A 16,759-nucleotide genomic window follows, 5' to 3' on the forward strand; every position below is an offset into this window, starting at 1 on the left:
TCCCTTGCCCCCCCCTCCAGCCACCCAGCGATTCTCCGCTCTCCCTTGCCCCCCCCTCCAGCCACCCAGCGATTCTCCTCTCTCCCCTGCCCCCCCTCCAGCCACCCAGCGATTCTCCTCTCTCCCCTGCCCCCCCTCCAGCCACCCAGCGATTTCTCCTCTCTCCCCTGCCCCCCCTCCAGCCACCCAGCGATTCTCCTCTCTCCCTTGCCCCCCCTCCAGCCACCCAGCGGTTCTCCTCTCTCCCTTGCCCCCCCTCCAGCCACCCAGCGGTTCTCCTCTCTCCCTTGCCCCCCTCTAGCCACCCAGCGATTCTCCTCGCTCCCCTGCCCCCCCTCTAGCCACCCAGCGATTCTCCTCGCTCCCCTGATTACCTCCGTCAAAGCAGCCACGTTATTGAAAGCCCTGCCCGTCTAGCCTTCCCTTCGAGTTCGTTCCTTCAGAGTCCCGCCCTCGTGGAAAGAGGAAATGACGTCAGAAGGTGTGCTAATGTTTTTAGCGTGTGTAAAATTTAGTACATGCTAAACGTGTAGACGCCCGTAGAAATAATATGGACTTCTACATGGTTAGCGTGCGCGAATACTTAGCTTGCACTAAAAATGCTAATGCACCTCTAGCACAGCTTAGAAACAGGGCCCTAAAACGCCATCATAAAATTTCACCTAACATAGGCAGTTATTAGGAATTTTTTTATAGATACCTAGTAGGTTTGGAACTATGCAGGAATAACCCAAAAAGAACAAAAGCCCTTCCCCCGTTCATAACACAGGAGAATTGAATATTACCCACCACAAGGACCTCTATTGGACTGCCTTCTCCAAAGCAATGGCAAGAAACAGGGATCATTTGTCACGAAGTTACTGGGCACCAACCTCTGGAGTGTGAGCATTTTTCTGCCGCTTAACTCTTACTTAAATTCTACAGGGCGGAGGGAAAGGTGAAGCACTGCCGAATCCACCAGGACGGTCGCCACTTTGTGCTAGGGACTTCTGCATACTTTGACAGCTTGGTGGAACTCGTCAGCTACTACGAAAAGCATCCGTTGTACAGGAAGATGAAACTGCGGTACCCAGTGACCGAGGAGCTACTGGATCGTTACCAAATGGCAAGTCCTTTCTCAGCGCAGTAATCCAGAGAACTAACTTTGCAGTTGCCATGTTAGTTCTCATCACGTGTCTGTGACAAAGGATGGGGGTGGGGCGGAGGCCTAGTGGTGATCTTTGCACATAGTTTGTAGTTTAATAGTTTAAAACATTTCATATACCGCCCTATTTTGCAAGCAAGTCAGAGTGGTTTACAATAAAAAAAATGTAAACAGAAAAGAACGTCATTAAAAATAGGAAAGAAACGAGCACACAGTGCCCTACCAACAGCATCCACACTTCCATACTGAACAGGTCACTTGTCCCAAATACAATCAGGTTTCCTGGCCCAAGAATTTTGAAAACAAACAAAAAAAAGTTTTCAAATTCACCTTAAACTGTTTGTAAGACCACACTTCCCGTATCCACAATGGAAGTTGATTCTATAAAAATGGGGTGTACCAAAAAAACCCATGTTCCCTAGTTGAAGTCAGACGAGCCTGGGCCTGAGGCGAGAGCACTAACAGCAAAGAATCCCTAGACCTTAACACCGTAGACGGAATATAAGGTTTGAGCAAAGCTGACAAATAAAACAGGCACCCCTTTATATGGTGAAAGCTTGGCTCTTCAACCAAGCCTTTAACGGAAGAAGTAACTAACTTGTTAGTCTCATTCACACACACAAGGATTGACTCGGGCTGCACATACTGCAGCGGGACATGTTTATCCACTCCTACCCTAGCTGAGATAATATTTAACCATCTCTCTGACCTCACGTGCAACTTTCTTCAAATCAGTCACCTTACTTTCTAATTCTTCCTACTTTCTTACTCATCTATATGTTACAACTTTGCCTTACCCTTCACTACCAATTATAATGTTCTAGTACATATTGTGTTGTCATTGCAAGTAGTATACCATGCCATACTTTGTATTGTTGTTCGAATATTTTTACTGCTTTAACTGCGTCCTGCTCATGTTTGATCTATTCTTACTCTATACCTCCTTGAGTGAATTTCTTCAAAAAGGCGGTAAATAAATCCTAATAAATAAATAATGTCCGGTGCATCATTGATAATACCTTAAACCAAGGCCTAAACTCAATCGGACGCCAATGATATAATGGAGTCACGTGATCTCTTCTAGTCAAACCACCCAACAGCCTAATCCCAGCATTCTGGACAGTACGCAAGCACCTTAATACATACCGAGGCACGCCCATATAGACCACATTGCCATAATTCAATTTTGAAACCAACAATGAAAGCAAAAAAGTATGCATCGTGGCCTCATCAAAATAAGGGTGTTCCGCTCTCAACAGCCTTGAATGCACTACCCCAGAAACCTGCTGCTCGAATCCGGAATCAATCCACGCCCCTCCAGATACCGGAATGAATCCGATAACTGCACCTTACCTTGTAAAAACTGCGGCAGGGGGGTACACAAGTAGGAGCAGGTGTCAATTTGTATGCGAGATTTTATGCGCTAATGGAGCTGATCTGTACGTAACGCCTACGTTGCCTTGACAAACTAGGTGCGTTTCTAGGTGCCCTTTTATAAAATTACCACCAGTCCGCCTAAGTCTATAAACTTGAGCGCCCAATTTAGGTCTAAATTTAGTAAATGGCGCCCAAATTTGGGCGCTAGAAAAAAAAAGTGCTGAGCGCTATTCTATAAATGGTGATGCGACTTGGGCGCCGTTTATAGAATAGTGTGTAGCGCCGGAATCCATTCCCAAAGTTAGATGCTTGGATTTACACAGACTGAACCCTGGTGTAAATCCCCGTCCCTAAATTAGGCGTGGAGCCCCCGAATTATATAATACTGCACGCATCTTTAGTGAATGCCCCTGAATAGGGCCACACACCCCCCTTTTCAGTTGGGCGCTAAAGAATTTTATGCACGTATCTTTATAGAACAGCGCTTAGCAAGATGTGCACATAAATTCAAATTGTTGCCAATTAGCATCAGTAATTTATGGTTAGCGCCCCATTATTGCCACTAACAAGCTTGTTACTTAAATTGCACGTGCCCAAATTTGGGTGCGCAGTTTTAAGCGGCAGTTAGAGTATTCCCCTGTTAGTGTGTGACTTTGTGCACACAGTGTTATAGTTATATCAATTCACTATGGAAACTGAGTAACGTTGTCAAGGTGACGGTTAACAGCATAAGGGGGAAGCCCTTGATACAGCCAGGTGGCGAAACATGCATGTCGGGCAGTGTTTGAGTCCCCATGTTTGAAAATGCCGAAAAGATAAGTACATTAAACATATTTAAATATAAAGATTAAGCCTATGAAGATTTGAGTGCTAATATGATTGCCAAAAGTCATTGTTGGACAATTAAGCACCACTGAGGCAAGGGTGGAAAACGTTTTCTAAGAATATGATTTAAGAACTGTTTTGGTGAAGAAATTAGGGGGAGATAAGAGAAAAGTGAAGATCTGGGACTATAGAAATCTGATTTACAGTTAGGCGTGAGCATTTCACCAGCCTTTTACAAAGGCACACTAGAGGTTTCAACGCACGCTAATCAGTGTGTGCTGAAAATGCTAGTGTGCCTTTGTGAAAGACCCCCAAAGTTAGCTGTGCAACTCTAGACTTATACAGTTGTCAATATATAGAATTCACGCTTAGCACACATCATCTCGTCTATCTGTAGGTGACCTTTTCCAGAGTCAAGAAAGCACAAAGGCAGACGGTCTGCAAACTCCAAGGTGGAAAGCAAAAAAGAGCAGATCGTTTAAAAGTAAAATGTAATGTATGTCCTGTCAATAAATATACGAAGGATTGATTTGATCTGAAAAAAACAGCTGAATCAGAGATGCCAAAACATAATCCTGCTGACTCGGGCACTGCAGTGTAGAAGGCAATCCTGCGTTGCTATAACCCGGCCGCCCGTAGGTGGCGCTCTGAGGTAGGCTTTGTAGCAGCCGAGCGACCACGCGCGCCAGATACGGATCCTGCAAAAAGCAACTCCCTTGTTTTTTTCAGATCAAATCAATCCTTTGTATATTTATTGACAGGACATTCTCCATTTGCCTTATATTTGGTAGCAAAGGACTCTTGTATAGCCCCTGAAGCAGCCCAGTTGGGCGAAACACGGCCTGTGTCGGGCTGTTTGTATTTATATAAGTATTGCTATACTGTTTAAAAATAAATTACATTTTACTTTTAAACGATCTGCTCTTTTTTCTTTTCCAGAGTCATTCATGAATGCACTGTTGGAAAACTGTCCCCATGCACTGTGTGTAAAAGCACATGCTGGTGCTTCTTTGAGTTTGGCTGTTAGGATCTTTTCCTTTGCTTTGACTCCTTCAGAAGTGGATGCCCTAGGTGAGGGCCTGGTCTGCGTAACGGTTAAGCCGGCCCTTGGAATAGATACCACAGCACCCTCCTTTTTTATTTTTTGTATCATTGGCCGATCCCTGGGGTTTGGACCAAAGGATTCCTGTAAGAAACAGCAACTAGAGAATGACACGGGGACAAACTTTGTCCCCGCCCCATCCCCGCAGGTTCTGTCCCCATCCCCATGGGCTCTGTCCTCATCTACAGAAGCCTTGAACACTTATGACTTTATATTTACATCTTTTTATTAAAGTATAAATAGGAACAATATGCTGTGCAAATGTTGTGTATAAATTACAAATAGAGAACAGTAATAACAGTGAGCAGCTATAATAACCCTCCTTCCCACCACCACCCTCTACTCTTCCAACTAGAAAATGACATGGGGACAAAGTTTGTCCTCATCCCTGTAGGCTCTGTCCCCATCCCGTCCCTGCAAGCTCTGTCTCCTTCCCCATCCCCGTGGTTGCTGAGGTTCCCCATCCCCGTGTCATTCTCTTACAGCAACTAGGGATATAAATGCTAGTGTGTAAAATGGATATTTTTGCAAAAAGATGGGAAGGATGATTTTCCAGCAGACCTTGATATGGATTCAGGAGTTAGAAATCTAGATTCCCATCATTGGAAAATTGCTGTTGGCACAGCACCTCTGAAGGTTCACAGCACAGTTAAGTTTAGCTGCTATAACAGTAGAGTGGGAATTCTGGGTTATGTTAGGTAAGAAAAGAAATGTATAGAATTTTACCTGCAACGTCCATGTGGTGGATCCCCAGTCACATAAAAAGCAGTGGCAAAAACCACATGGGAATTTTTCTTCCATGTGCACCTTCAGCCAATTTTGAAAAAGAAACTATCCATGTCGGGAAATAAAAAGAACCTAGAAAGCCAGCGATGGGGGGCAAGGGGGAGTTTCAGGAGTTTGACTACCATTTAGATCAAGTTAACGTGTTAAAACAGTTGACTGTGTCTTCTCGTGTTGCGTGGTTCTCTGTATTTTTTTTTTTGTTACATTTGAATCCCGCGCTTTCCCACTCATGGCAGGCTCAATGCGGCTTACATGGGGCAATGGAGGGTTAAGTGACTTGCCCAGAGTCACAAGGAGCTGCCTGTGCCTGAAGTGGGAATCAAACTCAGTTCCTCAATTCCCCAGGACCAAAGTCCACCACCCTAACCACTAGGCTACTCCTCCACTGTTGCTACTATTTGAGATTCTACACAACATTCCATGTAGAAGTCGGCCCTTGCAGATCACCAATGTGGCCGCGCAGGCTTCTGCTTCTGTGAGTCTGACGTCCTGCACGTACGTGCAGGACGTCAGACTCACAGAAACAGAAGCCTGCACAGCCTTCTACATGGAATGTTGCTAGCGGAATAGCAACATTCCATGTAGAATCTCCAATAGTAGCAACAGAATCCCAACATTCCATGTAGAATCTCCAATAGTATCTATTTTATTTTTGTTACATTTGTACCCCGCGCTTTCCCACTCATGGCAGGCTCAATGCGGCAGGCAACGGAGGGTTAAGTGACTTGCCCAGAGTCACAAGGAGCTGCCTGTGCCGGGAATCGAACTCAGTTCCCCAGGACCAAAGTCCACCACCCTAACCACTAGGCCACTCCTCCACTGCATTTGTCAGAGTTTTTACAGTGTGCTTCCGTTCATTCCTAATTTTTTTCTTTGTATTTCAGGAAAAGGATATTAATTCACTTTATGATGTGAAGGGACGGATGTACGTGTTCCCTAACGAAATAGCTCCTTCAATGGTACGTTCCTCTTCCTAGTGTAAATAGATGATATTGGGGAGATTTAGAAACCTTTTCTGTATCAAAGGCAATGAAAAAACATGAGCTGACAGCATTAAGCTACTTTTATATATAGCTAAAAATATCTCCCCCTCCCCCCTGATACTCAGCTGTCCTAAGTTAAGCCGCTTAGCTATGCGGATGCCGACACTGAATACTGTCAGCACCCGTATAACCCCAGGCTCCGCCCCAGCGCCATCCCTGACCTGCCCATTTTTTGGTTGGGCAGTCTGTAGGGATATTCAACAGCACTGCCCGGTTAAGTGCTGCTGAGTGCCCCCACTTAGGCAGCGGGAAGTGATTTTAGTCAGCTGGAAATTATTTAAGTGGGCAGGAGAGACTCCTGTCCAATTAAATCGCTTTGAAAATCATCCAGATTGAACGCAAGCTCCATCCAAACTAACTTAACTTTTATTTTCATGTCCCCAAAATAGTTTCCCTTTTCCACATTTATCCCTTTCATCCTGGCACTCCTAGCAACCAGGGTGGCCAGTTCAGGATGGTTCGTTGTCCGGGGGGGGGGGGGGGGGGGGCTTAAATGTGCCCCCTCACCTCAGGCTCTGGTGGACCCTCCCCCTCCCGCCGAAGTCTGGCTACGACCCTGGTAAGCAGTTGTCATACTCAGGATCCTCCTGACTCAGTTCCTAAATGAAAGTCATTGGAGCCGGGAAAGAATGGGGTGTCAGAGAAGTGAGCGAGCTGTAGATCACTGTACCTCTTCCTCTGGCAGCTCTTCTCATCAGCTACATTTTTCTTCTCCTGAATCTTCAGAGAACAGTGAAAGCTTTGTATGACTACAACGCCAGAAGAGGAGATGAACTCAGTTTCTGCAGGGGGGCCCTGATTCATAACGTGAACAAGGAAGAAGGAGGCTGGTAAGGAGAGTTGCCCATGGTTACATGTGTGTGGGGGGGGGAGGGCATTGTGGAGTTTGTCTATCATGAAATCATTTGAATTGGTTTTCTTTTCTGTGTTGGTTTGATATGCTGTGCTTCCTTCACCTCCATGTTCTCTGGCTGAAGGCACCGTATTACCCTGGTCCGACAGTGAAGCTTAGTCAGTACTGGAGTTTACGGCTATCAGGAGTGCTCTTTTTCTAGTCAAAAAGAGTGCAGTTTTTAAAAATATTCCAAAGACGTTTGAAGATTTGCAAATTAATATTTATTTTCATAGATTATTGTATTTATGGCCTACTGGTTTCTTCAGTCTTTGGGCTTCCAGCTCAGTTGAAGCTGACTTCAGCTGACCTATGGTAGCATTTGCAATTGGCTAGGGACCTATCCTCTATTTTATTTCCCCCCCCCCCCCCCATTTAGCACAGTCGTTACAGTGACTGTCCTCAGTCTGGGGCGAAGCTACTACTACTTAACATTTCTAGAGCGCTACTAGGGTTACGCAGCACTGTACAATTTAAGAAAGAGAGACAGTCCCTGCTCAAAGAGCTTACAATCTAATAGACAAGTGAACGGTCGGTCCGATAGGGGCAGTCAAATTGGGGCAGTCTGGATTCACTGAACGGTAAGGGTTAGGTGCCGAACGCAGCATTGAAGAGGTGGGCTTTAAGCAAAGACTTGAAGACGGGCAGGGAGGGGGCTTGGCGTAAGGGCTCAGGAAGGTTGTTCCAAGCATAGGGTGAGGCGAGGCAGAATGAGCGAAGCCTGGAGTTGGCGGTGGTGGAGAAGGGTAATGAGAAGAGGGATTTATCCTGTGAATGGAGGTTACGGGCGGGAACGTAAGGGGAGATGAGGGTAGAAAGATAGTGAGGGGCAGCAGACTGAGTGCATTTGTAGGTAAGAAGGAGAAGCTTGAATTGAATTCGGTATCTGATCGGCAGCCAGTGAAGCTCCAGGGCTCCTTCTAGAACCTTGCCATGATGAGTCCTAAATTTGGCCACTAGGTGTCACCATTGATTCGTGATGGGACTTCCAAACCACGGAGCAGAAGATCTGGCGCAGGAATTGAAGCCAGGTCCTTCGCATTGAGACACCTGGACAGCCTCCAGATTTTTTTGTTATTTTATAGGTTTTTTTTTCAGTTTATACAAAAAAAAAAGGTTGGGAAGATTGAAAATGCTTCAGGAAGTGTAATTTAACTTTGAAATGAAAGGGGGAGGTTTTGGGTGTGAATAAATGGGGGGATCTTGGATGCTCCTCTACCTCTGAGGCTGGAGTACAAAAAACGATTTGGGATAAGACCATCTATCTTATACTAGCCGTTAAGCCCATAAAAACGGGCGAGATTTCCAGCTACCCTCCTCGCCGCCGCTCCCTCCCCCCTCCGTGCCGGGCCCCCTGCACTGACCTGACAGCGCCTCTCACCTCCGTGTGGAAGCGCTGCAGGCAGCAGCAGAGTGATCTTCCACACGGAGGTGAGAGGCGCTGTCAGGTCAGTGCAGGGGGCCCGATACAGAGGAGGGCGGGAGCGGCGGCGGGGATGAGGGGAGGGTGGAGGTTGGTGTGCGCAATGTTCGTTTCCAGGCAGCAGTGTCCGATAGTGACTCCGACTCCGTTTCCCTCTCTGTTCCGCCCTCTGATGTCATCACGTCTTGACGCGAGGGCGGGACAGAGAGGGAAGTCTCTACTGCGCGTTTGCAGGTGAGTCGGTCACTTGCCATTTATATGTTTGATGTGGTCATGCTCATGGCTGGCAACTGGGATAACAAGGCAGATGGCATGAATAAGCCAATTGATCCATTCCATCATCTGTTATGTCACTTATTTAAAACTAGTAAAAAAGGCCCGTTTCTGACACAAATGAAACGGGCGCTAGCAAGGTTTTCCTCGGAGTGTGTATGTTTGGGAGAGTGTATGTGAGAGTGACTGTTTGAGAGTCAGAGTGAAAGTGTGAGTGTGTGTGAGAGAGAGTGAGTCTGGGTGTGAGTGTGTTTGTGAGAGAGTGTGTGTGTGAGAATGAGAGTGTGTGCAAGTGTGTATGTGAGACACAGTGTGAGAGAGAGTGTGTGTGTGTGGGCGAGAGAGAGACTGTGTGTGAGACACAGATTCTCTGTTTGAGTGAGTGTATGAGACCAAGCGAGTGTGTGAGTGACTGTGTGGCACATAGAGAGTGAATGTGATACAGTGTGAGACAGAGTGTGTGAGAGTGAGAGTCAGAAAGACATTGTATATCAGAGAGAGAGTGTGAGCCTGCCCTCCCAATCCATGGCCATCTGTCCCCTGGCCCCTCCATTCATCCTTTTCCAGCAATTCCCCTCTCTCCCTGAGCCCTGCCCTCCCAATCAATGCCCATCCATGCTCCTCTGTCCCCTGCCCCCTCCATTCATCCCTTTCCAGCAATTCCCCTCTCTCCCTGAGCCCTGCCCTCCCAATCCATGGCCATCCATGTTTCTCTGTCACCTGCCCCCTCCATTCATCCCTAACCAGCATTTTCCCTCTCTGCCTGCGGCCTGCCCTGCAATCCATATCCATCCATGCCCATCTGTTCCCTCCATTCATCCCTATCCAGCATTTCCCCTCTCCCTGAGTCCTGCCCTTCCAATCCATGCCCATCCATGCTCCTTTGTCACCTGGCCCCTCCATTCATCCCTATCCAGCAATTGCCCTCTCTCCCTGAGGCCTGCCCTGCAATCCATATCCATCCATGCCCATCTGTCTCCTCTATTCATCCCTATCCAGCAATTCCCCTCTCCCTGAGTCCTGCCCTTCCAATCCATGCCCCTCTGTCCCCTGCCCCCTCCATTCATCCCTTTCCAGTAATTCCCCTCTCTGCCTGAGGCCTGCCCTGCAATCCATATCCATCCATGCCCATCTGTCCCCTCCATTCATCCCTATCCAGCAATTCCCCTCTCCCTGAGTCCTGCCCTTCCAATCCATGCCCATCCATGCTCCTCTGTCCCCTGTCCCCTGCCCCCTCCATTCATCCCTTTCCAGCAATTCCCCTCTCTCCCTGAGCCCTGCCCTCCCAATCCATGCCCATCCATGCTCCTCTGTCCCCTGCCGCCTCCATTCATCCTTTTCCAGCAAGTCCCCTCTCTCCCTTCCATGACCCCCCCCCCCCTCGCATCCATGCTCCTCTCTATCCCATGTCCCAGCCTGGCCCGCCCTCTTCTCCTCCCCCCCTTCGCATCCATGCATCGTTTTGGGTTTTTTTTTCTTCTTTTTCAATTTACCTCCGTGGCGTTTCCGGCAGCGAAGCGTCAGGGAAGGAGGCGGCGCTCCCGACGTGTAGCTTTCCCTTCGCTGTGTTCCGCCTTATTTTGAAGGCGGAACACAGCGAAGGGAAGGCTAGATGTCGGGAGCGCCGCCTCCTTCCCTGACGTTTCGCTTCCGGATTTGTTTGTTTTGTCACGAGGGCGGGGCAGAGACGGCTGGCTGGCTGGCTTGAAGGGAGGCTTCACACCACGAATCCACGAACCCTACAGCTTCAGTGACGTCAGATGGCTTCACAGAACGTTGTCCTCATTAGAACGTTCACGGTGCGTTTTATTATATTAGATTTGTTGTGTCCGGATATTTAATTCCTTTCTGGTGGAGCATTGAAAGTTCTGGGGTTTGAAACTCCTGACTGGCTAAAAGGCAGACAGGTGCACAGCCTTCTTATCTGTTCCCTTCTCTGCTGCTGCCAGCTCCAGACTTCGCTCCTTCTGTCTTGCTGCGCCCTACACCTGGAATAAACTTCCTGAGCCCCTACGTCTTGCCCCATCCTTGGCCACCTTTAAATCTAGACTGAAAGCCCACCTCTTTAACATTGCTTTTGACTCGTAACCACTTGTATCCACTCGCCTCCACCTTCCCTCCTCTCCTCTTTCCGCTACACATTAATTGATTTGATTACTTTATTTTTTGTCTATTAGGTTGTAAGCTCTTTGAGCAGGCACTGTCTTTCTTCTATGTTTGTGCAGCGCTGCGTACGCTTTGTAGCACTATAGAAATGCTAAATAGTAGTAGTAGTACAGCGATAAACAGCAAGTCTCCAACAGGCAGAGAAAATAACTTGTATGTTTAAAATACTATTACAAAGATTTTGATAGTTGTGTGTCTCTCATTCAGGTGGAAAGGAGACTACGGAGATAAAATACAGTGCTATTTTCCATCTAATTACGTGGAAGACATATGCACTGATAGCACTGAAGAATCTGGGAACCAGGTATGTAAACCAGAGAACTACGGAAACTGTGACCAATGGCGTTGGGGAGGGGAGGGGAGTCGAGTCGCTGCTTTTATGTGCAGCATAGAAAAGGTGACCATTGGATGTGAGCAAAAAACCAGCACAGAATAGTTAAAACTGCAAATATCCCGCTTTTATCTCTCTCTTGTTCATTGATTGTACAGCTGTCCAATAATTACAGTGTACCTTGATCAGCAGTATCCACAAATCACATTTCTCTTCCTGTCAAATGAAACAACGGATAAATGGCTCTTCTCATAAATGGACTGTTTTGTTGTGTTCTTGATAATATGGCTGTATTTAGCAAGAGAAGCCTAAGACGTAAAAAGGCCTGGAAAACAAATTCCCGATGAGGCCTCAAGAACAGGGTTCAGGAACACAAGTGAGCATTACGGAGAATGTGTGGCTGATCCTTAGCTGCTGCTGTATAGATAAGAGCACAAGACACCCATCAGATTCACTGGAGGCCTGTCTGTGCGCTTCCATGCTGAAAACCTACTTTTGATTCCTGAACCTGGCTTCTGCTTATAAATTGGTGAGGGGTTGGGAATGCCATGGGGATGTCATTTACAGCCTTTGGGTGGAGGAAAGGGGGTTGGGAGAAGAAGCGAGTTCACTGGGAACACCTAGTGGCCAGATTTCAGAAAGCTCCATGGTCTCCGCCTGTGGCCAAAGACTGCAACAGCTGTGATGGCTGGGCTAGGTAAAAGGCAGAACGGGATCTGATGGAGTGAAAGGTGTTGAAATGCTTCCCTGTTTAGCACCTGGGTGTGATTTCCAAGCCAAGCTTCTGTTGCCAGTTCTGTGGTCTTCATTGACTGGGTGCCTGAGTAAGCCATGGTTCATGGCTCCTGGCCACAGGCTGTCGTGTCACAGGCTTGACTGAACTGGGGAATATAAAAATAGGGAAAAATACTGTACTTGCAAAGGACATTGATGCCACAGCTCCAAATAAGGAAGAGGCAACTGTGAGGCCAAAAAAATTCAAAATGAATAATCATAAATCATTTATTGTTCTCTGCCTCTCAACCCTGTCTAATCAAAGTGTTTTCTTTTTATTTCTGCTTTTTTGGGGCAACTTTGATTTTGTTGTTTTTAGTTTGTGATGTATTTTAAAAATTTTTATATTTTGTTATGAAATATGATTGCTATGTAGAAAGATGCTGGCCAACTGTTAAATCAATGCAATTAAGCAGTGAAATTTCTCCAAACCATTCACACCAACTCAACTATGATCTAGATTATGGATTTCCTCTTTTCTATGCCGGTGTATAACCAGAGAAGGATCTGGAAAGGAAGCATTTAATTCAACATTAGGAAAGAAATCTGAGGCTTTACAGAGAAACATAGAAACATGACAGCAGATAAAGACCATACGGCCTAGCCTGTCTGCCTGTCCCCACCAACAGCTCAGCTCTACAATCCCTGCCTCTGCCTCAGAGATCTTCTGTGCTTGTCCCACTCCCTCTTGAATTCAGATACTATCTTCATCTGCACCACCTCCACTGGGAAGCCATCGATTTACCCACCGCTCTTTCTGTAAATAAGTATTTCTTTATCCTGTGATCCTTTTATTCCAGAGTCTTTCACTGAAAGAGGTCTGCCACCTGTGTCTTTATACCTTGAAGGTATTTAAATGTCTCTTTCATATCTTGCTATCCAGCCTTTCCTCCAACGTATACATAATTAAAAAGTCTGTCCCCATACGCTTTATGATCAAGGCTGTTGACCGTTTTAATAGCCTCCACCTAGATCAACTCCATCCATTATACATCCTTCTGAACTTGTCAACTCCAGAACTGTACACAGTACTCCAAAATGAGGTCTCACTGGAGGCATTAACACCATCTGTTCTTGCTGGCCATTCTTCTCCATTTGCACTCAGGCATCCTTCTGGCTTTTTACCTTAGACCTTCATGAGCTATAGTACATTCCCTGTTCCTTTTCCGTGCATTATTAGGAATTTGGCAGTGCTTCTAGGAGAGCTCTCAGTGACTTTTTTTTTTTGTTACATTTGTACCCCACGCTTTCCCACTCATGGCAGGCTCAATGCAGCTTACATGGGGCAATGGAGGGTTAAGTGACTTGCCCAGAGTCATAAGGAGCTGCCTGTGCCTGAAGTGGGAATCGAACTCAGTTCCTCAGTTCCCCAGGACCAAAGTCCACCACCCTAACCACTAGGCCACTCCTCCACTGTTGCTACTATTTGAGATTCTACTTGGAATGTTGCTATTCCACTAGCAACATTCCATGTAGAAGTCGGCCCTTGCAGATCACCAATGTGGCCGCGCAGGCTTCTGCTTCTGTGAGTCTGACGTCCTGCACGTATGTGCAGGACGTCAGACTCGCAGAAACAGAAGCCTGTGCAGCCTTCTACATGGAATGTTACTAGTGGAATAGCAACATTCCATGTAGAATCTCCAATAGAAGCAACATTCCATGTAGAATCTCCAATAGTATCTATTTTATTTTTGTTACATTTGTACCCCGTGCTTTCCCACTCATGGCAGGCTCAATGCGGCTTACATGGGGCAATGGAGGGTTAAGTGACTTGCCCAGAGTCACAAGGAGCTGCCTGTGCCTGAAGTGGGAATCGAACTCAGTTCCCCAGGACCAATGTCCACCACCCTAACCACTAGGCCACTCCTCCACTGTTGCTACTATTTGAGATTCTACTTGGAATGTTGCTATTCCACTAGCAACATTCCATGTAGAAGTCGGCCCTTGCAGATCACCAATGTGGCCGCGCAGGCTTCTGCTTCTGTGAGTCTGATGTCCTGCACGTATGTGCAGGACGTCAGACTCACAGAAACAGAAGCCTGCGCAGCCTTCTACATGGAATGTTGCTAGTGGAATAGCAACATTCCATGTAGAATCTCCAATAGAAGCAACATTCCATGTAGAATCTCCAATAGTATCTATTTTATTTTTGTTACATTTGTACCCCACGCTTTCCCACTCATGGCAGGCTCAATGCGGCTTACATGGGGCAATGGAGGGTTAAGTGACTTGCCCAGAGTCACAAGGAGCTGCCTGTGCCTGAAGTGGGAATCGAACTCAGTTCTTCAGGACCAAATTCCACCACCCTAACCACTAGGCCACTCCTCCACTGTTGCTACTATTTGAGATTCTACATGGAATGTTGCTATTCCACTAGCAACATTCCATGTAGAATCTCCAATAGTAGCAATATTCCATGTAGAATCTCCAACAGTAGCAACATTCCATGTAGAATCTCCAATAGTATTTATTTTATTTTTGTTACATTTGTCCCCCGTGCTTTCCCACTCATGGCAGGCTCAATGCGGCAGGCAATGGAGGGTTAAGTGACTTGCCCAGAGTCACAAGGAGCTGCCTGTGCCGGGAATCGAACTCAGTTCCTCAGTTCCCCAGGACCAAAGTCCACCACCCTAACCACTAGGCCACTCCTCCACTCACTTGCCACAGGTGCAAAGCCTTGAGTGGGATGTGATTGACTCTTTAATCTGTGAGAATGAAATCTATCAGTACTGTTTCTGCTGCTAAAATAGCAACCTAGATCACCGTCAAGGCAATTTATATTTTGCTGTTCATAGTAACTCAACAACACCCCCCCCCCCCCCCCCCCCCCCTCTGATATGCAAAAGCATTTAACTGGTCAGGATCGGCAACTGAGCCACTTAAATGCCTCATGACTGGCTATCCAGCAATATTCAGTGGGGGATAGCCGGATATCTACCACTGAATATCGCTGGACAGTGGCTAGCAGATAGCCGGTTATATTGGCCGACATAACCGGCGATCCGCTCCTTTTCAGCCCCAATTTTGCAGCTATTTATGGGGGATATCTTTGGTTGGTTAGAAGATAACCGGCTAAGTCTGAATATCAACATAGTGATTGTAAATTTTTAACCATTAGCCTCATGAAAAAGGTTCATCCGAAATGGTAAAATGGTACATGAGAGACTGGACTAATTGACTCGCCCTGTTTATACTTACGTGTGCTGCTCTAATTAGGGTCATTTTCCAGCTTTTAAAGCTGTCAACCTTGTTTCCAAGTTTCAAATTTCCAGATTTATTAATTGCTTCCCAGGTACAGTGGGGAGTATGTTGTTAAGCTTATGGTTTGCTTTTTTTTTTTTGCAATAAGAGCCAAACTTGTTTTTCTTGTGCAGATTATTGAAGACAGCCCTCTGGGGTCCATGTGCAGGGGAATACTAGATCTCAGCGAATACAATGTTGGTAAGTACAGCGGTACTGTACCCTGTATCACCTCTGTTCTCAGTGCTTATCAGAAGGATGGGTAGGTTGACAGATTGTTACTCATGTTGGTAAGATGTGATGAGGTTAGGGGGCCCTTTTCCACAGAGGATCAATTAAACTCCTTTTTAGATGTAAATCTGACATTTTTAGGGTTGTACTTAAAATATGGTGCATTATTCTGGGACCTTTGTCATGGGAAAGCCTTGATAAAATTACTTTCATTGGGGGTAATTCTATAAAATAGGTGTTAACATTTCTGTATCAGCACGTGTGTACATGTTCAAGATACTAGCATGTAACATTTATGTACCAGGACGTGTGTACATGTTCAAGATACTAGCATGTAACATTTGTGTACCAGGACGTGTATGTGTTCGATAATAACATATAACATTTATGTACAATGATGTGTGTACATGTTCAGAATACTAGCATATAACATTTACAGTGGTGGAAATAAGTATTTGATCCCTTGCTGATTTTGTAAGTTTGCCCACTGACAAAGACATGAGCAGCCCATAATTGAAGGGTAGGTTATTGGTATCAGTGAGAGATAGCACATCACAAATTAAATCCGGAAAATCACATTGTGGAAAGTATATGAATTTATTTGCATTCTGCAGAGGGAAATAAGTATTTGATCCCCCACCAACCAGTAAGAGATCTGGCCCCTACAGACCAGGTAGATGCTCCAAATCAACTCGTTACCTGCATGACAGACAGCTGTCGGCAATGGTCACCTGTATGAAAGACACCTGTCCACAGACTCAGTGAATCAGTCAGACTCTAACCTCTACAAAATGGCCAAGAGCAAGGAGCTGTCTAAGGATGTCAGGGACAAGATCATACACCTGCACAAGGCTGGAATGGGCTACAAAACCATCAGTAAGACGCTGGGCGAGAAGGAGACAACTGTTGGTGCCATAGTAAGAAATGGAAGAAGTACAAAATGACTGTCAATCGACAAAGATCTGGGGCTCCACGCAAAATCTCACCTCGTGGGGTATCCTTGATCATGAGGAAGGTTAGAAATCAGCCTACAACTACAAGGGGGGAACTTGTCAATGATCTCAAGGCAGCTGGGACCACTGTCACCACGAAAACCATTGGTAACACATTACGACATAACGGATTGCAATCCTGCAGTGCCCGCAAGGTCCC

At 46.3% G+C, this 16,759-nt stretch overlaps 1 protein-coding gene across 2 annotated transcripts in view; it reads left to right on the top strand.

The window, feature by feature from the left end:
- PLCG2 (phospholipase C gamma 2) overlaps window positions 1-16,759 on the top strand; it is a 250,616-nt gene that overhangs the window by 173,368 nt on the left and 60,489 nt on the right. For both annotated transcript variants that reach the window (XM_030204514.1, XM_030204515.1), the window contains exons 20-24: window positions 925-1,105; window positions 6,119-6,193; window positions 7,004-7,107; window positions 11,239-11,335; window positions 15,511-15,577. In XM_030204514.1, coding sequence (XP_030060374.1) covers window positions 925-1,105; window positions 6,119-6,193; window positions 7,004-7,107; window positions 11,239-11,335; window positions 15,511-15,577 — 524 coding nt within the window. The remainder of the gene's footprint in view (window positions 1-924; window positions 1,106-6,118; window positions 6,194-7,003; window positions 7,108-11,238; window positions 11,336-15,510; window positions 15,578-16,759) is intronic.

This window comes from Microcaecilia unicolor, chromosome 5 (genome assembly GCF_901765095.1).
Source record: "Microcaecilia unicolor chromosome 5, aMicUni1.1, whole genome shotgun sequence".
Taxonomy (NCBI): Eukaryota; Metazoa; Chordata; class Amphibia; order Gymnophiona; family Siphonopidae; genus Microcaecilia; species Microcaecilia unicolor.